At 37.0% G+C, this 25,797-nt stretch overlaps 1 protein-coding gene across 1 annotated transcript in view; it reads left to right on the forward strand.

Moving 5' to 3' along the window:
- TENM1 (teneurin transmembrane protein 1) overlaps positions 1-25,797 on the forward strand; it is a 789,930-nt gene that overhangs the window by 441,099 nt on the left and 323,034 nt on the right. The window contains exon 6 of the mRNA XM_012475269.3: positions 663-903. Coding sequence (XP_012330692.2) covers positions 663-903 — 241 coding nt within the window. The remainder of the gene's footprint in view (positions 1-662; positions 904-25,797) is intronic.

Here is a 25,797-nt window from a genome sequence, read left to right on the forward strand (position 1 = left end):
TGCAGGCTATGCTTTGCATGGCCACAGAAATATGTATAACTACTTGAGCAAACTCCTTTTAGCCTACCTTTTACAAGTAGCACTCTAAGTTGGGGGGCTGGCAGAGAGATTAGTTTCACACAGCCAAGTGACACACCCGTGAGCTCTTTTTCTAAAATATGGATTTGCTCCTATATAGGCAAGCTCGCATCCCTTCCTGAGGTAAGCCGGAAGGTGGACTTACATTTTTATCTGAAGTGCCGAACGATTTTCCTTGCAACAAAGTTGTGCCTTTTACTGGTATTTTCTGTAGTGAGAATTTTGCAACTGATGGAATTCAGCTCACTTCTGTTCTGTAACTTAGTGTCTTGTTGATGATTTATTTGTTCAGTAGCAGAAACTATGACAAATTGTGTGAGGCGGCCTCATTTACTTTTTAGCTGCTATAGCCCTAAAGAATTTACATGTAAATGCGACTGTGAATGTTTTACATTTCATAAGCATGCTGCACGTGCTTTTGTAAGTTAAGTGGCATTTTTACAGATAGATTGAACTTAAAACAACCTCCCTCACCCTACAGGTTTTATTATCTGAAATCCTGGTAAGTCTGTCATGCTGGTTTCCCTCACTGCCAAGCGGGAGAGTTAAGCCTCTATTTTCTGTTTTTCTTCTCTCCTCTTCAGATGTGCAGAGCAGCCCACACAACCAGTTCACCTTCAGACCCCTCCCGCCGCCACCTCCGCCTCCTCATGCCTGCACCTGTGCCAGGAAGCCACCCCCTGCAGCAGACTCTCTTCAGAGGAGATCAATGACTACCCGCAGCCAGCCCAGCCCAGCTGCTCCAGCTCCCCCAACCAGCACACAGGATTCAGTTCATCTGCATAACAGCTGGGTCTTGAATAGCAACATACCATTGGAGACCAGGTACTTGAACTATTATTGATCCCACTAAACTTAAGTATTACCAGAGGATGGTTCCACTGATTGCAGAAACTCATTTCATCATACACATCTGCAGAGACACACAGATGCACACACGGATACACGCCCAGATGCATGGGCAAAAAGGAAGACTCCTTCACAGGCACAGATGTGCAAACAGACACACGCATCTAGATCTAGACACAGACGCAGACACAAACCAAAGCAGGTACATGTGAGGAGATGAAGCCGCAGATGCGTAAACACCCCACCGTCACATACCCACAAAAACATAAAACAAAGCAATTATCTAAGCTGTCACTGCAGCCTCAAAGTGAAAGGCAATCGTCCCTTGTTTTAAGAAACTGCAGTATTACAGGAAAACCCAAACACGACTGGAAGAGTGGTGATGGTTTCTATTTTATTTATTGTAAGACTCTTTGAAAAAATAAGTTGCCTTCAAACATTTAAAAAATAAAAGGATCAGCTTCATGTAATGGAAGTATATGTGTAAGTTTAAAAACTAAATTCTGCTTTTAGGATGAAGCTCTTGGTCTTTTGAGCAAAAAATTTGCCTCTGTTTTTCTTCACACGATTAGGTTTCTAGTTTCATTCCTCAGAGCTTGGTCGTGATAAAAGTTCTACTCTTTGCAGTTCTAGGTCCCTTGACCATGATAGATTTTGGCACTAGATACAATTAACAAAGAAATTATTCATCATTTCTAGTCACTTTCTTAAATCAAAAATTACAACTTTATATTGACATAGAAAAACGTGAACTAATGAAACAAAGCATTCTATGTTCTTTGAAATTCAGACTTCCCCTTGTTTTTTGTGTACCTTATTTAGTTCTACAACAGAAGCTTTTAATTTTTGTTTTATTTTTATAGATTTGAGGGGTACACGTGCAGGTTTGTTACATGGATATATTGCGCAGTGGCAAGGTTTGGGCTTCTAGTGTACCTATCACCTAAAGGGTGGACATTGGTAATTTTTTAACTCTCACTCCCCGCCCATTCTCCCTTTCTTTGGAGTCCCAAGGGTCTATCATTTCCATTTTTATGTCCTTGAATAGCCATTACTTAACTCAAATTTATAAGTGAGAACATGTGGTATTTGATTTTCTGTTACTGAGTCAGCTTACTAAGGATAATGGCCTCCAGCTCCATCCATGTTGCAAAAGAAACATGATTTTATTTTTTTATGGCTGTGTGGTACTCTATGGTGTGTATATACCACATTTTCTTTACCCAGTTATTCACTGATGGACACTTAGGTTGATTCCATGACTCTACTCTTGTGAATTGTGCTGCAATAAACACACGTATACAGGTGTCTTTTTGATATAACGATTTCTTTTTCTTTGGGTGCATTGCTGAATCAAATGGTAGTTCTATTAAAAATCGCTGTACTGTTTTCCATAGAGGTTGTGCTAATTTATATTCCCACCAACAGTGTATAAGCATTGCCTTTTCTCCACATTTTTGCCAACATCTGTTGTTTTTTGACGTTTTAATAATAGCAATTCTGACTGATATGAGAGGGTATTTCATTGTGGTCTTAATTTGCATTTCTCTGATAATTAGTGATGCTGAGCATTTTTTCATCTGTTTGTTGAACACTTATATATCTTCTTTTGAGAAATGTCTGTTCATGTCCTTTGCCCACTTTTTAATAGGAATTTTGGGTTGTTCTTTTTTTCTTGTTGATTTAAGTTCCTTATAGATTCTGGATATTAGTCCTTTATTGGATGCATTGTTTGCAATATTTTCTCCCATTCTGTGGGTTGTCTGTTTACTCTGTTGATTATTTATTTTGCTATGGAGAAGCTTTTTGGCTTAATTAAGTCAAATTTGTCAATTTTTGTTTTTGTTGCATTTGCTTTTGAGGTCATATAATTCCTTGTCTAGGCCAATGTCCTGAAGAGTTTTTCCTAAGTTTTCTTCTAGTATTTTTATAGTTTCTGTTCTTATATTTAAGTCATTAATCCATCTTGAATTAATTTTTGTATACGGTGAGAGATAGAAGTCCAGTTTTCTTCTGCTATAGCTATGCAATTTACAGAAACTTTCTAAAGACAATTTTATTTTAAAATGGGTATAATATACCACTTGATAAACAATGTGTGATATCATCTTCTAACCTGGTATTTGGGAATTGGAATGGAAAGGGAAGGACTAGTCAACTCTCATAAGACTGCTTCTTGTTGTTGTTGTTGTTTAGCAGCATATTAAATTAAATACCAACCATGGCATCAGAGAATATGTTACCATCAACGAACTGGAAGTACTATGGCCCATGTCCAGGAAACTGTATCATCCATCACTTAGCAGATTAAATGGTTTCATAAAGGGTGATTTCTGCTATATTCCAAGAAAAAAATATAACAGTCAGAACCTATGGGGATGATAACCCAATTAGAACTGTACTAGTGATAGGGTTTCTGTATCTTTTTTTTTAATTGAAAGGGGAAGGTGAGTAAAGGGTAAAATGCGAAGAACAATGTATATCTCTTCAAGGAGTTTTCAAACAGTGGTTATTTCTTCATTTTTCTTTTAATTCATTTGCAGAGCTTAGTGATAGAGAGCTGAGGAAACAGCAGGGCAATATGGTTAAGTAGCAGTTCTGACAAGCAAACACACTCCTTTCCTCTATGAAGCCAAATAACAGGAAATCTGGGAGATAGTGGGGAACTAGGTTCAGGCAAATGGAGAGAGAAATTATTCTTATTTGAAATGTACATCTAGGCATGTTTGTACAAATTGCACCCACGGACCTTCTGTATCTATGCAAGGAATGTATTAATTGGTCTCAGTTTTATAAGACGCAGAGAAGAACATAAGTTTTCATGTGAGAGTGAACAAAGTACCTTTTTAGTACATTTGAATATATATTTAGCATCACAATGATGATTTTTTTAAAAGCCAGAAACCTTATTAGCTTGATCAACTAGAATTGTTCAAATACATCCTTTAAAATGTTCATTTCTCAGGTAGTCAATAAAGGCAACTTCGGGTGCCCAGGAACTTATGCATGAGCTGTATAAAGGAACCTGTCTGAGCCTCAGCCTCCTCATCTGTAAAAATGAATATACAAATGCTTGCCTTCCTGATAAGGAAAATCAAGCTAATGTGATAGAAAGTGCCTCATACACTGTAAAGCACTATACAATTGAAAGGTAATATTATCATCCATATTAAGTGGTCACTTGCCTTTACATAAATATCTCCAAATTAAGTAACTGACTTATTCCCAAGTTATTCCAGTCTACCTCAAACAACTATTAGAAGGTTCTTTTTGAACCAAAATCTACCCCTTCTTAACACTGCCCATTTTTCCCTAATTTAAGTTTAGGATCCCACAGAATAAGTAAAATTCCCCTTACAATTGACAGCCCTTCGCTGTTCCCGAGTCTTCTCTTCTTTGTGCTAAATATTTCCCCAGTTCTTTCATCTGTTCCATAAAACTGGTTTCAAATCTCCCTTCCTGGTCTCTTTCTTTAGAACACACTCCAGTTTGTCGAAACTGCTCGTGAAATGTAATGTTTAAGGCTGAATGCAGGTGTGGATTCTTATTAGGCTCTCTTGTTACGAGAAGCCAAAGTCATTCAGGTTGCCTCAAGTAATTGAGAACATCTTTTCAGTGCATATGTTGTCAGTCCTTGAGAACACAGGAAATTCTGGTCAATCCCCAAAGGAAAGGCAAAGCCTGTAGATCTCTAGCATTAATAAGACTCAGCAATTCTCTGCATTTTTGCTCTTCTCCTATCTCTTTCTTTGTCCAATAGCTTATTCTTTCCATCAGCTCAATAATTTCTTTTGTCTACCACATAGTTTCTACTATCTCATAACAATGTCAGGTCTCCACGGAACCACATGACTCCAAGTGTACGTCCTCACAGCCTCTCACCTCATCCATTCAGCTGCATGTCCCATTGTAACTGCCTGACTATCTTGGTCACTGTAGGCTCAAAACCCTAAGATGGAATTTGATTAGCCCAGCTCATCCCTTTTATAGCAGGCTGTGTTTCACTTTTTTGGCAAGCCCTGCCAATTATTCTCACAGTCAACTGAGGCTAGAGGGAGAGAAAAGTCATGTGATTAAAATAAGCAATAGTATGGCCATCTGTGGCTGTCCCTTGAGCAAGGGTTGGGAGCAGATTTGGTGTTCCTTAGATGGGACTCTCAGCAGGGAGTCATTTTGACTGATTCACTGAGGATTTTTTTTTTTTTGAGATGGAGTTTTGCTCTCGTTGCCCTGGCGGGGTGCAATGGCCCAATCTCAGCTCACCACAACATCTAACTACCAGGTTCAAGCGATTCTCCTGCCTCAGCCTTCCCCATAGCTGGGATTACAGGCATGTGCCACCACGCCTGGCTAATTTTTTGTATTTTTGGCAGAGACAGGGTTTCTCCAGGCTGGTCTCAAACTCCTGACCTCAGGTGATACAACCGCCTCGGCCTCCCAAAATGTTGAGATTACAGATGTGTGCTTCCGCACCTGGCTTCACTGAGGATTTTATGCTATGACCAACAATTAGCCACCTCTCTTGTTGTAATTATGTAGTTTGGTTAATGCTGTCTACTCCAGTGTCAGCTTTTTTCCTGGCCACATGACACTATCCATACACATTGAGAACACTGGAAACTAAACCCCCAAGCCTTTTTAACATGTTCTGAAGCTAAGCCATGTTTTATTTATTCTAAAATTACATAGTTGATTATTTTTAAATTGTGTGTTTGATATGGAAGTTACCAGTGGAAATATATTTGGAGCCTTGGTTTGGCCTAATTTGATTTCATCTCATTAGTACTTGGAGATGTTGCTGAGTTCTAATTCTACCATACAATTTGCTTTTGCTCTCATAATTGTGTCATCTGTAGGCTTGTTAGGCATGCTTCCCTCATTTTCATGTAAGTTATCAACAAAAATGTTACATGGGATCAGATTAGGGTCAGATCTCTGTGCATACCACTGGTGATGTTTATCCATCAGGCAGCATTCTTTTCCTAACAGCCCACATTTCTCTATCTTGCTCGTAGCTATATTATGGGATACTTTGTAAAATGCCTTGCTGATATTCAGATATAGTATGTTTACATTCTTACTGATCTGCCAATCTAATAACCATGTGAAGAATAGAAATGAAATGAGATTTGTCTAACATGACTTGCTCTTAGAGAATTTCTACTGTCTTCTCATGGTTACTACTTTTTTCCTAAGTGCTCCCAAATTGTTCTTTTCTTAACCTGTTCTGGAATTTTGTATTTAATCAATCTGTTTCTTGGTCTAGTCTAAGGAGTCCATATATTTCCTGTTTATTTTGAAAACTAAAGCCAATGTTTGCTGTCTCCAGTCTCCTGTCACACTTCACCCACTCTACAGCTGCTTTTAGCAACTGTAACAAGGTAACCCAATTTCCAAGACCTCTTACCACTCTGGGATACAATTTTCATTCATTTTTTATAGAATAGCCAAATACGTTTTAATGAGTGCTTTGCCTATTTTAGCTTCAATTTACAGTTACTGATATTGATTTTACCATTTCAAGTCTATCATCATTCTTTTTCACAAAGAAAACTAGTACAGTAGTTGGGAAGGCCTCCCAGATATTGGTCATCCAATAACAATTTCATGGGTTGCATGTCTCTCCTACCCTTGCTCTTCTTGGTTTAAATATATTTTTTAAAACGCAATTTTCTGTCATCTTAAGCAGTTTTTTCTCAAGCCTCAGGCTCATTTAGGGTATAATTCTTCTTGGCATTATTTTCATCGTGCCCTATTAAACTTATTTATTTTTTGTTTTCATCCCTTTATTTTGGTACATGTTCTTTAGAAATTCAAGCTGAACGTGAATGGAGAACACCAAAAATAGACACACTGGTTTCAACCGGAAAAAAAAAAAAAAAACTTCCCAACTTTCTTAATTCATCTCCATATTAGAATATCTCAGGGCATGAAGTTGTGTACCTACTTTACTTCAGAGAGCTCTTTTCTTAAAGTCTGGGATTTTGGCCTTGTAATGTATTTACGGACTTTAAGATAAAGTAGTTAACTTCCTCTAAATGTTCCTATCACCTTCAATTCACCAGTGTCTCTTTTACAAAGTCAGTCAGAGAGGCAAGTTTCCTTATCATTTTCCCTACCTTTTGTGAGATGTAATCATTAACACAAGAATTTGAGAACTTGCCATATATTTGCTTTTTGCAAATCGATATAACTAGCAGATGTTTATGGAGTTGAAATCACTCATGTTTACTACTCTTTCCTCCTATGACACTTTTGTGATCTGTGTTGAAAATGAGCATCCATTGCCTCCACCTGGCCAAGTGGCTTATTATAGACTCTCTAATCTGCTACCTATTGGTCATGTGACATTGGGCACATTGCTTGTCATCACCTTGCCTCAGCTTTCTCATCTGTAAAGTAAGAACAATAGTAAAACCTATCTCACAAGGCCATTGTGAGCATTAAATGAGATCATAATTGCAATGTGCTTAGAGCAGCCATAAACATAGTGAGCACTCCATAAATATTAGTAATAATAATAGCAATAATAATAATACAAGAGGTTATTTTACTTTTTGTCCCTATTTCTATCTTTACCTAATTAAAGGTATTTCTACCCTTCTAGTCATGATTTCCTCAAAGGAAACACATACATCATTCCACCTCCTCTCTTAGCATGCTTTTAAATAGAATATACTCTTTCACCACCATGTTCCAAATCATAGAACTAGCCCCCTTCTCCCACATTTTGATGATACATACCTGTGAGGCTTTTTAAGACTGCCCCATGATCAATCTTCAGAACAGCTTGTGAATTGCTGCCTGCCTTCCGTCATTCAGAAAAACAATGTCCTGTCTACCCAGTACGTTGAGGATTGGGCCCTGCCCTGAGCCCTCCCTTACTCAGACATCAGCCTTGTTATCTCCTTCTCCAAGCCTTCTTCTTAGAATTCCCAACCTCTTCATTATATTTTGGGGGCAGGATGTTTTTGCAACCTGGAAAGATGGGCACATTGCCAAAGATGGAGAGGCTGGGTCATGTGTGCAAGCATATGTGCTCCAACATCCCTGGACTAAATTACTTATGTCATTGGGAACTTAGACCTAACTTCATGGACCTGAATTTCCCGTTTGTTATGTGGAGAAAATGACAGACCCTACCTTGTGGGGTTGTTTTCAGAACTGAATGACATAATATATAAAAATGTCTACTCAGAGCCAGGCACATGGAAAGTGTACAATAAAGAATATTATTATTTTCAGTTCAGTATAATAGCCTGGCACAGACCTACTGGCAAGTAGACGAATTCAGAGTTACTACAATTCAAAGAGATACATTAGCTTTAATCTGTTCTCAAAACATCCAGTATTCACATATACTTCCCGGTCTATGGATTATTGAGTATGTCCTGCACAGAGAGACATTCAGCAAACATTTACTAATTATTCCTGGTGCACTGCAGCTTCCATGGGGAATGAGAATCCCTGTATTCCAGAAATTTATAGTTTAGTACTAGTAACAATAACGAGAGCTAAATATACAGCATTACTATATGCCAAGCATTACTCTAAGCCCTCATGAATCAACTTCTTTAACCCCTATGCTAGTAATTATGTGGTACGTACTATTTAGTGTTGTCATCCTCAATTGAGAGATGAGGCAACTGAGGTACAGAGAGGTTAAGGAACTTTGTAAAATCCCACAGGTAGGACATGGCAGATCCAGGTCAGATTTTGAATCCAGGCTGTAGGTCTAGCATCTTCATATTCAACCACTAAGTATTACTGTCTTTCTGTAGTAGGGAAAGCAAAGATAAATGAAAAACAGTACCATCACAAGTGTTTTGTTATATTTAAGTAATCCCAAGGTAAGAACACTTGGAAGTGGGTAGATCTAACCAAGATGGGAATAGTAGAGACTAAGGAAGTATTGAGGTAGGTAAAAGGGGTAAAGTAGAAATTTCCCTGAGAAAATGGCCTAAAAATCATTTTGTTCTAAAATCGTGAGGTGATGTTAAGTGAAAAATGGAGGAAAGGGCATTCTGGGAAGAACATATCATAATCAAACTTGTGCATAGTCACCAGTTATCTAGGTGATGTGAGGCATTATTCTTTTTATTATTTCTCTCCCTTCTCCTTCATATGCCATTTAAATATTCTTGACCAGATTGGATACTCTGTGAGCAAGCATGTTCTTTCTAGTACTAATGAGAGCTAACCATTCTAGAATTGAAAACCTATCGTTCTCAAGCTATGAGCCAGAAATCTAAATTTCATGCTGAAAGTCCTGCCATTATACTTCCATATTATCCTTCCTTTTCCAGAGGACCATCCTTAGCTATACTAGAGTTTGCAGATCCTTCTGTTCTTTTATTCTTTGATTTTTTGTAGGGAGTCCCTTTTTTCTTCCCTGTGGCATGAGCCTCAATCCCAAAGTTATATGGCTTTGGTGGCACAGTCCTGTGCCTGTAAAATGCTGTAAGAGTGGTTAAGAGTTTGAATTGTAGAAAACAATTGAACTGGATTCAAAGTCCCATTCTGCTCCTTATTAGCTGTAGAGCTTAGGCAAATTACTGAACCTTTCTGAATTTCAGTTTTTATGAACTTAAAAATGGGTTAATAGCACTCACTTTATAAGGTTGTTTCAAGTAATATTTCATATCGCACATGAAATTTGCACTCTCATTTAATTTCCTTTCCTCTTTCTCTTCTTCTTATGTCCATCCCCTGGCACTGGTTTTATTCCTTTCTAGCTTCTCACAATCATGATTTACTACTTTCCTTCTTTTCTATAGAATGGTTTTTCCATTCTGTCCATGAAATTTTGTGCAAGTCGATTGACCTGCCTTTAATACCCAATTAATTGAAGAGGTGCTTATTTCTGTCAGGAGGTCAAACACAGCCCACTTGCTGCAGAGCACTGGAATAGTTCCCTCTGCTTCCCAGCCTCTTTATCCAGGTTCACTTTTAAGTGGAGTTGCAGCCATTTTTTCACTCTTAATTACTCTCTTTGCTGTCCCCCAATTCAAATTCCTAACTCAGAGTCTACTTGATACTCCATTACTCATGATAATTTTTGGCCAAGTGTTGGTTCAAGACAACTAATTTTGCTTGGCCCGCTCTTAGATGGTAATTATTTTTCAGAATGATGATAATGGACAGTAATCATGATCTATTTACCAAAATGAATCTTACTCAAAGATTTTGCTGTGATTATCAACATTAGAGAAAACTTGGGGTTGGGGTTAACATGACCACTTCAGTTCACAAAGACAAATCAGAATTGTGTGGAGGAATTATGCCTGGGCAGGAGAGTGCAAGTAACCATCTTCATTGATTTTTAGCATATTCTGACAGATGGCTGCAGCTTGGTTGAGGCTAACTGCCCTTGCTGGCTTTAGGCCAATGTGACAGTTAAATGGAGTCTACAGGGTTATTTTTACAAAAGAAGAGCCACGGCCATTGGCGGAGGAGATTTTGACAAGGAAAGGAAAGAGAAATGAAATTTATATGACCAATATGTGTTACTATACTTCCAGAGCTAGTGTCTCTCTTGGGGAAAAAAGAATCATTTAGAGGAAATATTCATTAATAGTGATTGCAGTAATTTATTTATGGAATGATACCCTTTAAATATTAACCCATAAATGTAAGCTCTCCAGCAGTAGTAATATGTCTTTATTATATAGTACTGCTAAAATCTACCTAACATTTAAAAGTAGTTTTTTTCTAGGACATTTGCAATGGAAAAATAGAGACATAATTTTTTCCTTCAATAATGAGTGGAGAAAATAAAATCTCAGAATGTACATATGCAGTGCTTAGATCCAACAGTATCTCATGCTTTAATCCTTTAACAGCACGGAGGTTAGCAAAAATCTATCTTCAGCCACAGATTTAAAGATTCTTTTTAAGACAGGAAAAGACACTGTGGAACTAATCTATGACCTATAAATCCTGTTTAACCAAGCTCAACCAAGCTTTTCAGCCTACGCCACATGATGGATATGGAATATGTTAAATTTACATGAAAGAGAATGCTGTAGTCTTAAAATATGTTTTACATGTTGAGAGTAAAAATATAAATCTATTGTGCTTAGGCAGTGAAGAATAATACTTTGGAGATCATTGTGATACAGTCTCTAGTTACTTTGGTGGCAGTATTATTTTTAAACATGCTTTTCGACCGACTATTCTCAGTTTCATTGCAAAATAAAACCATAGGCAAACATAATTTCTTTCATTTTGTAAGGAAAGAAAGTTTCACCATAGGTGAGATGAAATCGAATTTTAATATGGAGAAGATTTACTTAGCAATGCAAATGTGAATGTAAATATGTTTTAGGGAATTTTTAAAAATAAGTTGATTGATGTAATATATGAGTATAGCAAACAAAAATTAAATTTCAGTGAAATCTCTGTACCCGTCATTTTGTCCTCCCTCACCATATACTTATACACTTCCCTATACCAGACTGTATATTTAAAACAGAGATGTATGGTTTTGAACAAGAGAGAACACAAGTTTTTGACAACTTCATTCACTGCAAAGTTACTTATCCAGGGAATCATAACAAATATTTCCATTATCATGTCAAGTTAATAGACACTTGTCTATTTTACTAAGAACATGAAGTATATTTAAAGCAGTAGAAAATAAATTTCCTGTCAGTTATTCTTATTTGCTATAGGGGTGTGTGTGTGTGTGTGTGTGTGTGTGTGTGTGTGTATCAAAAAGATGTTCTACTAAACATCTCCCTTCAGAAGAATCCAGCTGGTTCTGTATTAATTCCACAACATAAAAATGTTTGTAGCTTTAAAAGCAAGATGAGATCAAGTTAAATCTTGAGGTCTTTGAAATGTCTCTGCAAGAACTGTGAAAGTGTGGTACTGAGTATTTCATTTAAAAAACAAAACATCTCAAAAAGAATTGTTCCCTTTGGTGAAGAGATAAGCAAATAAACAGTAACATCTGCTTCTCCATTCTGTTAAAAAAAAAAATTAGTGTGATATCTGAGGGTATAAGAAAGTATATAATGCAAATACTTTAAATGAAAAACAGTTCATTATAAATAATATGGTGAATTTATTTAGCTAGATAAGTTTCAACAAATTTCAACAAATACTTATTAAGTGCCTACCAAGCACTCTTCTAGTTGCTGGGGCTACAACAGAGAACAAAACAAATAAAAACCTTGCCTTTAAGGAGCTTACAGTCTAGTCGGGGAGAGAGCCTTTCCCCTAAAACACTGATCTTTTTTGAGGTTAATATTGCAAGACTTGGGGTCTGGCTAGATGGGATATGGAAAAAAAGAACAGAGGAGCCAAAGATACCTCTTAGAAGTCTTCCTAGTCTGCCATCACGTTTGTTTTAGACTGGGTAATTTATAAACAACAGAAATTGATTGCCGTCAGTTCTAGAGGCTGGGAAGTCCAAGATCAAGGTGTCAGCAGATTTTGGTGTCTGGTAAGCACCTGTTCTTCGTATACAGCACCTTGTTGCTTTGTCCTCATATGTCAGAAGGAGCCAGCAGGTTCCCTGAAGCCTCTTTTTAAGGACACTAATCCCATTCATGAAGACACAACCCTCAAGGCCTAATCACCCCCCAAAAGCCCTACTTTTTAACATCAATGTATTGAGGATTAGATTTCAACCTGTGATTTCTTTTTTGAGATAGGACCTTGCTCTGCCACCCAGGCTGGAGTGCAGTGGCACAATCATGGCCCACTGCAGCCTCAACCTCCTTGGCTCAAGGGATCCTCCCACCTCAGTCTCCAGAGTAGCTGGGACCACAGGTACATGTCATCATGCCCAGCTAATTTTTTTATTTTGTGTAGATATGGGGCTTTGCCATGTTGCTCAGGCTCGTCTGGAACTCCTGAACTCAAGCACTCTGCTTGAGTGTGAGATTTACAGGTGTGAGCCACTGCTCATGGCCAACATGAATTTTGGAGGGACACAAACATTCAGACTATAGCAACCTCCCCACTTCAAATTTCATATAGAAACTCCTTATTTATGGGCTCATAACATTCTGTGCATATGTTTATCACAATGCCTTATTTCATTGTATATTTGCCCTCAAAAACTTGTATTTACTTGTCTTTGTTCCTCATTGAAACTTAAGTAAAGGACGATGTCTTTTCTTATGTTGATCCCTCAGTGCTTGGCTCATATCATTCAACAAAATGCATGGACAGAGGAAGTGAGCAGAGAACTATAGATGGAATAGATTTCTGAAATCAGGAACAGAAGTTAGTGGAAGCAGACAGTGCATTTTATTTTGGAAATATTGGAACACCTACATGAGACATCTAGTTTGAAATGTTCAATATCTCCAAAACAGTTGAAAATATGGATCTGAGTGCAAGGAAAGGAATAGAGAAAAAGTTATTCTCCTACCATTTGCTGAGTGCTTACTATGTGCCAAACATTTTGCCACCTAACGATCACATTTATTTTAATTAAGGGTTCTTAAAACTAAGGCTTAGAAAAGTTGAACAGCATGCCACAAGGTCATCAGTTAGCATGTAGGGAAGTCAGTCAAAACCCAGCTATGTCTGATTCCAGAGTTCATGATGTACATGGATAATTAAGAGTTTCATAGGTAAATGTAATAATAGTAAATATTGAAAAACCTTGATAGAGTTTGATGCAAGAGTAAAAGAAAACCATAAACCAAACCATGGAAATGCTTACATATTAGGAGTTCATAGAGGAGAAGAAGCCAGCAGAGGTGATTGAGGAGTAATCGTGGAAGAGCACAAACAAGAGGAAGTTTCCAGGAAGTGGTGATCATGATTTTCAAATGTCACAGAGGAATCAAACTGTGGATGAGAAGAGATCATTGACTCTATCAGTTACAAACTTTTAAGCAGCCAATTTCAGTACAGTAGTGAGATTGAAGCCATGTACTGCATTGGATTTGAAGAATTAGTAAGAACTAAGGAAATGGAAACAGAAGGTAAAGTAGGCTTTTGAAATGGGACAGTAGGTTGAGAGGAGACTAAGTCAGGGCAAAATTTTCATGTGAATTGGAAGGCAAAATACAAGGGAAACTACATTAGTGAGGAGATATACACTAGACATCAAGTTAGTGATGTGATTGACAAGAAGAAACCGACAGACCAAGTTAGAGATCAAGTTCCCTTAATGATAAAGAATATAGAAATATGCAGGGATGATCACATCATTCAGAAGAAAACAACATGATCCTATACAACAGTACAGGCTTCCCAGGTTGCCAAGCCCCAACAAGGACATAGAGGTGGGGATTTATTAATACTCACCTTTGGGATGAGGATTAAAATAAAAGTTTGCCTTTGATATTCTCACAGTAGAGGTGGTATTATATCCTCCCACTCTTGTCTAAAGTTGGTTCTCAAATATACTTCATATTTCCAAGGGCAAGCACCTATCACTGGCCAAGACACAATTATCACTTAGACTTTTTGTCTCCATCTGGCATACAAAAAAACTAGGCAGTCCCTTGTTACTGATGAAGATGCTTAACAGTGACATATGCACAGAGCTTGCATTGACAGCATAGATGCTAACATGACTATTTCCAATTCAAACTATCAACATATCAAGTACAACATGATATTAGCTTCTTAAGTAAATTGAATTTCTTCTGGCATAAAATAGTCACAATCTGATATTTATCCAACTTTAAACTAAAATAATTGTTTTTCTTGATGACAGTCTAATCTTTCATATTTTGTCACTTACCATAGTGAATAGTATTATTAGATAATTTTATGGTAATGTGGTTAGTTGTGTTTTAGTAGATTTTCTTGTAGCTGAATATTTTTTTCTTGTCTGTCAAAATCAAAAGGCTCACATATTTGATAATGTACTGTATATGTAGGTATGGTAGGCATGTATATAGGTGTGTGCACATATAGCATGTGTACATATAGGCATGTGTACATGTATAAGTATGCATGCATAATATACTATTGTCCAGAGTATTTTCACTAGTTATCTCATTTCAAACTGTAAACCCTGGAAAGTAGACATAATAGAAATTATGCCCAATTCAATGGTAAAATAACTGAGTCTTGAGAAATTTTAGTAACACATTCTTGCTCCACATGAATATGTTATTAAAATTTCTTGCAGCAAGAGTTGACGCTGGAATGTAAGTCCTGTGCAAACAACCCAATGCTCTTTGCACTATAACAGTTTGTCTCTGATATATAAAGAACTCCAAGTCATCCCTTTTTGTCTTTCAGTGAATATTTATGGTTCGGTTAAGTTTCCCTGCCTGGAGATATAATCTAGTTTTTATTCTATTTATATTAAAATCTTAAATGCCCAGAAAACTGGGGCATTCTGGTTAATTGGACTTGGTGGTTAGCTTAAGGTTAAACAGAACTTTTTACAAATTGTCATTCTTGTTGAAAAACATTCTTAAATATGAATCTACTTTCCATTTTAATCCAAATGATCATAATATAATCTTTTATAATTGAAAATCTTATAGTACATCAGGGTTTCCATTTAAACATGAGTTGTTATTGTAAAGTGCTCTAGAAATAAAGGATGTTGTAGAGGGAACAAAACGTCTAGTGGTCCCAGGATATCCGTTGCAAATTTTTAAAGGCCCCACGTGAGTTTCTGAAAAAGCACTAGATTTAGGGTTCGAAATCTTGAGTCCAAGTCCAATTCCGCTAATAAATAGCTATGTAACCTCAATATCTCTTTCTTCTTCTCAATCTCATTTTCCTTAATAGAGGAAATGAAGCTAAATGATATTTGAGGTCCTTTCTAGCTTTACAGTCCCTGTCATTCTGTGACTTGCCTTCTTGTCTTTTGCTCTTCCACTGAAAGAATCCTGCTTAATCAACCTTTTCAGTTAGTTGGATTCTAATTAATTGCAAGTTTACTAATTCTAGGTGAAGTCCCCAAACAAGTGAGATAGATTTAAGTTGCGCTGTCATGATTCTTTCTGAATTTCCCATAGGCAAGAAGAAGTGAAGAAGATACCACACTTCCTTTTATGTCAAGGGGTAGTGATGATGGCAGGCAAGTATAGTTAAGAAGGCAACGTTAGGCCAGTGCAAGGCTAGTCTACGAAATCATTTATCCTGTTACACAATAGGTGCTTGATACAATTTTGTTAAATGAATGAATTTTAAAACCAAAACCCTTTGTGAACCCAAAATATCTGAGACGTATCTCAATTTAGAAAGTTTATTTTGCCAAGGTTAAGGATGCGCTGGTGACAGCCTCAGGAGGTCCTGGCAACATGTGCCCAAGGTGGTTGGGGTACAGCTTGCTTTTCCCCTTTTTGGGGAGACATAATACATCAATCAATGCATGTATGATTTACGTCACTGGTTTGATCTAAAGGGGAGGGGCAACTTGAGGTGGGGAGCTTCCAGGTCATAGGTAGATTTAAAAATTTTCTGCTTGGCAGTTGGTTGAAAGAATTATTAGTAGTAGAAAACAATGCCTGGGTTACAATAAGGGGTTGTGGAGACTTAGGTTTTATCATGCAGATGAAGCCTGCTTTAGAGAAAATAGACTGTAAATGTTTCTTATCAGACTTAAGGTCTGTGTTGATGTTAACCCTGGAAGGACATAATGAGGCATGTTGGACCCCATCTTCCTTCATGACCTGAACTAGATTTTCAGAATGCCCTTGGCCAAGAGGAAGGATCCATTCGGATGATTGGGGCCTTAGAATTTTATTTTGGGTTTATAACTTTATAGTGGCAATATTCAAGATGCAATACCTTACATAGAAGTCTACTCTGCCTTGGGTCATACTGTGAGGCTACAGTAGAATTTCAGTATCTTCCTTCAGGTTGTCATTCTCAGTCTAATTATGAAATAAATATAACTTCTTCTTATGTTTCCTATTGAAAGATAAAAATATAATCTGGTTTAGGTTTAAGTTCCAAGCAGCCACTTCTATACTACATCCTGTGAATCCGTGATGATATTTGTTTTCTAAGTATAGACAATGATGCATTGAGAAAATAAGTCCAGGTTTAATATTATATATGCCAAGTATAGAGGCATATTTAGAGGTCAGCAGAGTGCATGAAATCCCTATATTCTTGACGTTGACCTTACCTTGTTTATCTCTCTGTGCTGTCCCTGAATAATTAAAGTGAACCAATGTGTTTCTTCTTTACACTCTCAAATCCACACAGCAGGGAGCCAGGGAGAGAATATTTCAGTGGAAGGCAGGCCTGGTTTCCACAAATTCTCCTGTGCTCAAGTGGAATTGTAGTTACTAAGCTTTAGAGCACAGCACAAAGCTGAATTTGACTGTTTCTTAAGTGGCCTAACCTAGGAGGAGTTAATGTTGTTTCAACTGCTATGATTATTATATATTCTCCATATTTTAATCAGTTCAGGTTTTGGATTTATGCCTCCTGACAGGTTCGTGAGGGGTACAGTTTCAAAAGCAATTTTGAAAATTGAAAATATAATTTTTTTTTAATTCTTACAAATATTTCCTTGTTTGGTCAGCAAGGGTAAATGTTTGAGGCAATTATCAGTGAGTTGTATATGCTCTCTGGCCCTAGGGATCAGGGTATTGTTTGGATAATAGACCAATCCCAAGTGCAAATAGCGTCAAGGAGGAACAGCTGTGAGCTTGGGGAGGAAGAGAAGATCAGGAGTGCCTGGCATGAAAATCTGCCTCTGGGAGTGTTTAAAGAGTGACAGATGTTCTCCTGTAGGGATGTAGAAAACTTCAAAACTGCACATTCCAATTGGTTGCAGAGTTTTAGACAAATGGTTCCCAACTTCACCACTATTGACATGTTGGGCTGAATAATTTCTTGTCATGTATGTCTTGAGGAGGTGGACTGTCAGGATGTTTAGCAGCATATCTGACCTCTACCCGCTAGATGCCAGTAGTACCCTTCCCCAAGTTGTGATAACCACAAATGTCTCCTGACATTGCCATTGGCCCCCTGTTGAGAAACACTCTTTTCGTACCCAGTTTGAGAAACACTCTTTTCTGTCAATGCTTCCCAACTTAGTCCTGGTACTGGTAAAACAAAATCTATTGTTGCTGGCTCACTTTTTACTCAAACTCCTCTTCAAACCCCTAATTTCTTTTTTCCCTTTCCATCTTTCCCTCCTCCTATTCCTTTCTTCCAAGGCCTTTGTTAGAGGGTTTAGACAATTCTCCAGTTTATGGTTTGGGATAGAAACTATTAAACTACATGCATTTAAATCTAAGCCTCTCTGCATTGCCGTACTTTTAGTACAATGGCAACTCCTCATATAATTTTAACCCCAATTAACTTGTCATATCCTGCATCTATATGAGAGTCTTAAGCAAGAGAAATATATTTTTGACACATTGAATATATACCCAGTTTGTACTATACTTAATTGACTTGTTTTCTGGTAATGCATAAAGATGGAAAAATACAGGGTGTCATTGCTATTTATTTAGATCAAAACTAAACAACCTTAGCAAAGGAGGCCAGAGTGACACCTGAAGCAACTAACAAATGATCCTCTAACCTTGCAAAGATAGCCATATTTATCTGTAAGATTTCCTTTCTGCCTCTATTCCTTTCCCTTCTCTTACACTCTTCATTCTCCCTATGTTCACTTTTTATCCTCTCTTTCCTGCCTTACTTTAGACCTGTACTATTTGGAGGCATTTCTTAGCTCTTCTGATACTGTTCTTTGCTAAAAGCTTACAAGGACACAGAAGCCTGAAAGAAAATGGCACGTTTGGAGATGCACATAACATAGGATGGCAAGAAGCATGAGGGCATTGGAGACAATAGCAGTACTGAGGCTGACAGGCCCGCAGAGCCCAGGTCATGACAGACCTTATACAAGTAGTACACCTTCATTTCAAAAATAGAAAGGACACAGATAACCACCAAGAAAAATAACTACAACTTCCATCATCCAAAGATACTTACTACTAAGATTTCCATTTGTTTTCTTTCAGATTAGATGTCTGTGGAACTGGGATTTGGGGTTGTATTTTGTTTTTGGTTTTGTGTGAGAGGGGACAGCACATAATTGTAGATGTACTATATGCATGAATTCTGTTTCTTGCCCAACATGGAAAATTATCTAGTTACTGAGGGTAGAAAACCTGTAAAACTAAGTTAAATTTTTAAAGGAGTTTGTTTTTTTTTGAGACTGAGTCTTGCTCTGTCTCCAGGCTGGAGTGCAGTGGCACAATCTTGGCTCACTGCAACCTCTTCAAGCGATTCTCCTGCCAAAGCCTCCCAAGTAGCTGGGACTACAGGCGTGCTCCACCATGCTCAGCTAATTTTTGTATTTTTAGTAAAGATGGGATTTCACCATGTTGGCCAGGATGATCTCGATCTCTTGACCTTGTGATCCGCCCACCTTAGCCTCCCAAAATGCTGGGACTACAGGCGTGACCACAGCGCCCAGCTAGGAGTTTTTTTTTTAAAGTGGAGAATAATCTCACAGTGAAAGAAAAGCACAGTAAGTACAGCCAGGTCTAATGAAAGATGAAACTCTCTCCATCATTCTACTTCTTTCCAGGGCCAGATGATGTCTCATCTCTGCATCTCTCTAGACATATGCTGCATTCTCAAGCTTCTCTCTGGATGAGATTTCTTTCTTTGTTCCCATATGATGTTGTAACTCCAGTTCTGGCTCAACATGATCTGGCATCTTGGCTTCCTCAGTTGTGTATCTGTGTCTAGATTTCTGAGAGAGAAAAAGAGAATACAATTGCCTCTAAGTTTGGTTGTCCAATTCTGGTCCAATTAACTATGGTTGCTGGCAATGGGGAGGGGACATAGGGGGATCATGGATGCCTTGTCTAGGTCTCTGTGCTGAGAGACAATGATCTACATATCTAATACACTTATGTGGTTACAAATTCTTTCGAATTTCTGACTGCATAATATTCCATGGAATGAATGTGTTACCAGTGGAGGAGATCCGAGTTACCCTGACCAGCAGCATAGCTGTATGGGTCCGTAACAACTTCAGTCCTTGCCTCCTCAGAAGAAAGAATTCGACTGAGGGGCATAAAGCAGAAAAAGAGACTGAGGCAAGGTTCAGAGCAGAAGTGGACATTTATTTTAAAAGTCTTCAGAATGAGAAAGAAAAGGAAAATTCACTTGGAGGAGACCCAAGGAGGCCACCTGAAGGTCCAAGGGAGAAAAAAACAAAAGAAAGGTGCCTTTAACTTTGATCCTAGGGCTTTATGGGCTCGTCTCTTTCCCATGATTCTACCCTTAGGGTGAGTTTCCCACATGCTCCATGCATTCCTTACTGTTTGGAATTGAGTTCGCACAGTGTGTTTAGGGAGTTAAACACATGCCCCTCTGAGGCTTTCTTCCCTTTTCCAGTGGTGTGTACCTGGAAGATCATACTTCGCTATTTTTGTCTCTTAACATGCATGTCCAGGAAGTTGCTTCTCCTTGGGACCTATCAGGAAATTGCCTCTCCCTAGCACCGGCTGCCAATTTATCACTATTTGAAAGGCATTGAAATAATTGCTGAACCATCAACTTACATTTCTAGTGGGCGATGGGGAGAGCCCTCTCCTGCCCTGTTCATGCCTGTATACTCATAACAATTGTAGTAGGCTCCTTCCATATTTGAGTCTGCTTTCTTCTAGCCAGTGGATGAGGAAGGAGATTGGGGATAATGGGTGGGAAGTTTTAGGAGTCAAGCTTTGAAGTGTCAAACATCTCTTTTGCTCACACTTTACATTTCATTAGCCAGAACTCAGTCGCGTGACCACACCTAACAGAAATGGTGGTTGGGAAATGTAGTCTATTTGTGTGCCCAGGAAGAATAGAGAACGTGGTTGTTGGTGAGAAGCAGTCTCTACCTCTGGCTATCTGTTTTATTTTGAGGCTATTTCAAAGGACAGTCATGTCCTTTGCCAGCTTATTCTTTAGAGAAGAAAAATGTTATGTTGGATAGGTTAAGGGACTGATTTGGGTGGCATTTCTTATTTTTTTATGACATTATAAAATATTCTTACCTTTAATGTACATGTATGAATAAGACTTTCAAAGAAATGAAAGCTGATAAAAGCCAAATGTTGCATCTGGACAATGATCTAGATTTTCAACCTGAAGTGTTTGATGAGAAACTCTTAGGCTCTATCTTTCTTATACTCCTTTGTAATTAATTTGAAACATTATTTTTTTAATATAAGAGGTCCTTGCTGATATACATTATAATTCAATACAAACAAATGATACAGAAAAGTATACCATGTCAACTGGCTCCTAAAATACACCAGGAAAATACATGGCTATAGAAAATGAAGATTTAAAAAAAGAGGTCATCAAATTATATAATACTCTGCCCACTACCCCCTCCTGTATAAAGAAAATATAACAATAATAATCCAAGTAACCAGTGAAGATCAATTTTATAAAATCATCAGCTTTCTCTGTTGAGTAAAATTGGGAACTGATTTTCAGCAAAGGGAACTATAATGGAGTTTCTTTACAAAATGAAGGTTTTTTTTTTTAAGTCCTAGGAAATTTAGAGTCTGATTTACTTTTAAATGTGTAGTCACAGACATTTCCCTGGTCACCTGTTTGTTCCCATTTTGAGTAGTCGCTGTTAGGGAATAAGCTACTGAAAACTGTAGGGTGGCATTCCATCATTCCTCCATAGGGAAGATGTGTAAAATCGTAAGAGGATTGATAACCTCACCTATCAATAGCTTTCCACATTACTTTGTAGTTTGAAAGGATTATAGCTTCCACACCATTATCTCAAAACCTAAAATTAGTATTTAATATAAAGAGAATTAAAACATGGTAATCTTACTTATCTAAGTAAATAATTTTATATATTGGCCTGGGCCTTTTAATACGGGAACATTTGTAGTAAGAGAAAATATTAATTTGATATTTACCCTTCAACTGATATAGAATTTTTTAATATCAAATTTTAAATTAAAGTTGGGTTAATAGAACATGAATTTAACTTGGAGAAGGAGAATGAAAGGATGACTTGAAAGGGCATTATTATGAAGAGGAGCATTCATTATTTATTTTAATTAATTTTGAGGTCTACTGAAGCAACATGGTCCAACACTGTAGAACACATAGTATTTTCTTCGTATGGCACTTACATATCTATGCCCTTACTCCTAGTTTCAGTTTATCTCTAAACATCCTGTTACAGAATGTTGAATTTATATTTAATTATATTTAATTTATATTTAGGTTTATATTAATTGATGCTGGAAAGTCCAATACAGTACTGCATGAAACTTTTCCGACGTCCCCCACATGTCTCCCACAGGGAGCCATGACAATGACCTCACTTTCACAATAATGATAAGTATGTATCCTCCTGATATCATTTTATCATTTCTGTAATTTTAAGAGTTGAAAACAAATTCCATAAAACCATATTCAGTGGAATCCGAAGTTTATATATATTCATCTTTGAGAAGAGAAATAGCAGATGATTATGTGAATTAAAATGATTATATTACCTTAATGATTAATATTATGAGTGATATCATAGGCTAATATGTACACAGTCATTAAGTAAATGGGTTTTATTATTCAGGCATGGATTTTAAAATATTTATTGAGTGCCTGCTGTTTGTTATGCACCATTTTAAGTGCTGAAGATGATACAGTAATAAATAAGATAGGCATTTCTACTTTCATGTAGCTTACATTCTAGCAATCAACAAAACTGAAATTGATTCCCAACTCTGTCTTTTACCAATTGTGTAACCTGATGAAATTTATATAATCCAAATATCTGATCGTCAGCTTCCTCACCTATGAAATGCAGATAATATCATCTACTTTATAGGATTACTGTGAGGATTCAATGAGAAAAAGCATGTAAAGTACTTTAGGAGAGTGCCTGGCACATAATAGATGTTCAGTAAGTGGACAATGATGTCGCCATTATCATTAAAAGCAATTATCTTTAAATTATTAGTATTTTTATTAATAGTAATTCTTTCATTACCAAAATATCTCACAAGAAGACTTGAAATGTGAATCAACTATTTATTTATTTATTTTTGATTATATGAAAATGAAATGAATGCATATAGTTGTTTTTAAGTTCAACAAACCAAGAAATATTTGCCCACAAATAGAACACTTATCTGGGTCCCCAAGCTTTGTTCCTTCTGTATAGTGACTCAAGACCCTTTTAGAAGAAGCAAAGGCATCATACAAATCAATATGTATTCATTGAGGACCTCTGAAGTAAGAGACAATGTACCCAGAAATTAAGACTGTTTCCTGTCCTCAAGGAATATGCAATCCAGAGACCATTGACCAGATAGGGCAGATGTTGCTTCTGAATAAAAGAGGAGAATGGATGAAAACCACTGAAAGATTTAAAAAGGATCTCCCTCATTAGCTATTAACTACCCCATTTGCAAAATCACAAAAGCAACAATCTAGATCAGATAATATTTCCATTTGAGAATATATTATAGAACTAAGACTTAAACCTAGAAAAATTAAAACTTAGATAGGTATCCTGAAATTCATTTAAAAATTCTTAAAATTATGAATGATGTAGACAGAGCATAGACTTTTTATCAACACTTGGAATCCAAGGTTTAGAGGCGATATGTGGGCAGGGGTGGTATTTGGAAGAAAGAATCACAGGTTGTTGTACAGTTGTTAGCAGAGATGTTGAGGTTGTTAGCAGAGATGTTGGGGTTGATATCTTTGCCAGTAACCACTCTTTTCCACAAAACAACACTAAGTATTCTTGTTAGAGAAGAAAATGGGGCTGATGCAGCATGGCATTTTCGTGTGTGTGTGTGTGTGTGTGTGTGTGTGTGTGTGTGTGTGTGTGTTTGGAGGTGTAAGAACAAATACCTATGAATAGCCATTTATGCAAAGATGATATACAAATGGTCAAAAAGTGTATGAAAAGATGTTCAAGGCTGGGTACAGTTGCTCACTCCTGTAATCCCAACACTTTGGGAGGCCAAGGCAGGCAGATCACTTGAGGTCAGGAGTTCAAGACCAGCCTGGCCAACATGGTGAAACCCTGTCTCTATTAAAAATACACAAATTAGCTGGGCATGGTAGTGGGCACCTGTAGTCCAGCTACTCTGGAGGTTGAGGCAGGAGAATGACTTGAACCTGGGAGGCTAAGGTTGGGTTGCAGTGAGCTGAGGTCACGCCACTGCACTCCAGCCTGGGTGACAGAGCAAAACTCAGTCTCCGAAAAAAAAAAAAAAAAAAAGATGTTCAAAATCTCTATTCATCAAAGACATGCAAATCAAAACCACAATGAGACATCACCTCACACCCATTAGAATCATTACTATTAAAAAAGAAGGAAAAGAAAATTACAAGTGTTGGTGGGGATGAGGAGAAATTGGAACCCTTGTACACGGTTAGTGGCATTGTAAAGTAGAAGCCGCTATAGAAAACAGTATGGAAGTTCCTCCAAAAAGTAAAAACAGAACTACCATATGATTGAGCAATCCTACTTCTAGGTATTTATCCAAAATAAATGTAAGCAGATCTCAAAGAGATATTTGCACACCTTCTATGTTTACAGAAGCACTATTCACAATAGCCAGCAGGTAGAAGCAACCTAAGTGTCCATCAGTGGATGAATAGATAAGCAAAATGTGGTACATACATACAAAATAATTTTATTTCACCTTAAAAATGAGAAAAATCCTGTCAAATGCTACAACATGGGTGAACTTTGAGAACATTATATTAAGTGAAATAAATCACAAAAACACAAATACTGTATGATTCCACTTATATGAAGTATGTAAAGTAGTCAAAATCATAGAAACAAATAATAGAATGGGGGTTGCTTGAAGGAGGATGGAAAGAATTAATAGGGGTATAGTGTTTCAGATTTGCAAGATATAAAAGTTCCAGAGACCTGTTGTATAACAATGTCAATAATACTTAACATTACTGAACTATACACTAAAAAATATTTAACATGCTAAATTTTATGCCATATGTTTTTATCACAATAAAAATTCATTTTATAGTTTGTTTTTTAAAAACACAACAAATGTCTAAATTCTACTATGCTATTCTAATATGATTTGGTCCTATTAACTTGTAGTCTTCTTATTTTTAAAAACCCAACCTCAGCTTCCACTGGAAGCAAGTTGCATTCCTTCTTCTGGGTACAAAAATGAGTCGAATGCTTATAGCTAAGGGAATATAGTTTTAGATATGTGTCTCATAAGAATTTTTACAAGATGTGAAAGAAAAAAATCATTGGTTATTTATGCATCTGTTGCTAGAAAGTTGTAGATTTCTGTCTATTTCCTATAGAATTTTAAGTACCACATTAAATCACATTATTTAGTGCTAGCAGATACCCTCAGAATTATGTAGTATGAGGGGTTTAAAAATAGAGAGCACATTTTCCCCTTTTTTATAGATGATTTTAAAATCCTTAGAGGAGCATTTATTATATTCCCATTTACCACCGCTGGGTCTCATCATTCTTGAAGATTTTTTTTTCAATTTCTTTATATGCCCATTTCCTTTTGGTAATATCTTGCTTTTCCTTTTTAAATTTGAACTTGAATATTAAAACAGATGCAAAGAAGAGTACTACTTACACATAAACTCTTGAACTGCATTTTTATCATTTGCTCTGTGGGAAAAAACCCAATTGTATGAAATTGATAGCAACATTTTAGTATATCCTCAGGTCCCCAGGGAAAAGCAATGTGCTTAGACAGATGATCTGATTTTATGAGCACATAGCTAACATCTAGCACTGAGCATTTGTCTTTATGCTCCTACTTCTTTCAGGGACTATGAAAACACATTTAGGCACTAGTTTGACTTTCCAACAATGGACTGCAAAGCCTATGACAAAACATATCATCTGCATTGCTCTTTTTCATGGTACACATCAAAGTATAGATCACTTTCAGCATAGAATCT

Source organism: Aotus nancymaae, unplaced genomic scaffold, assembly GCF_030222135.1.
Source record: "Aotus nancymaae isolate 86718 unplaced genomic scaffold, 86718_ANA_hifiasm-v0.15.2.pri h1tg000004l, whole genome shotgun sequence".
Lineage (NCBI taxonomy): Eukaryota > Metazoa > Chordata > Mammalia > Primates > Aotidae > Aotus > Aotus nancymaae.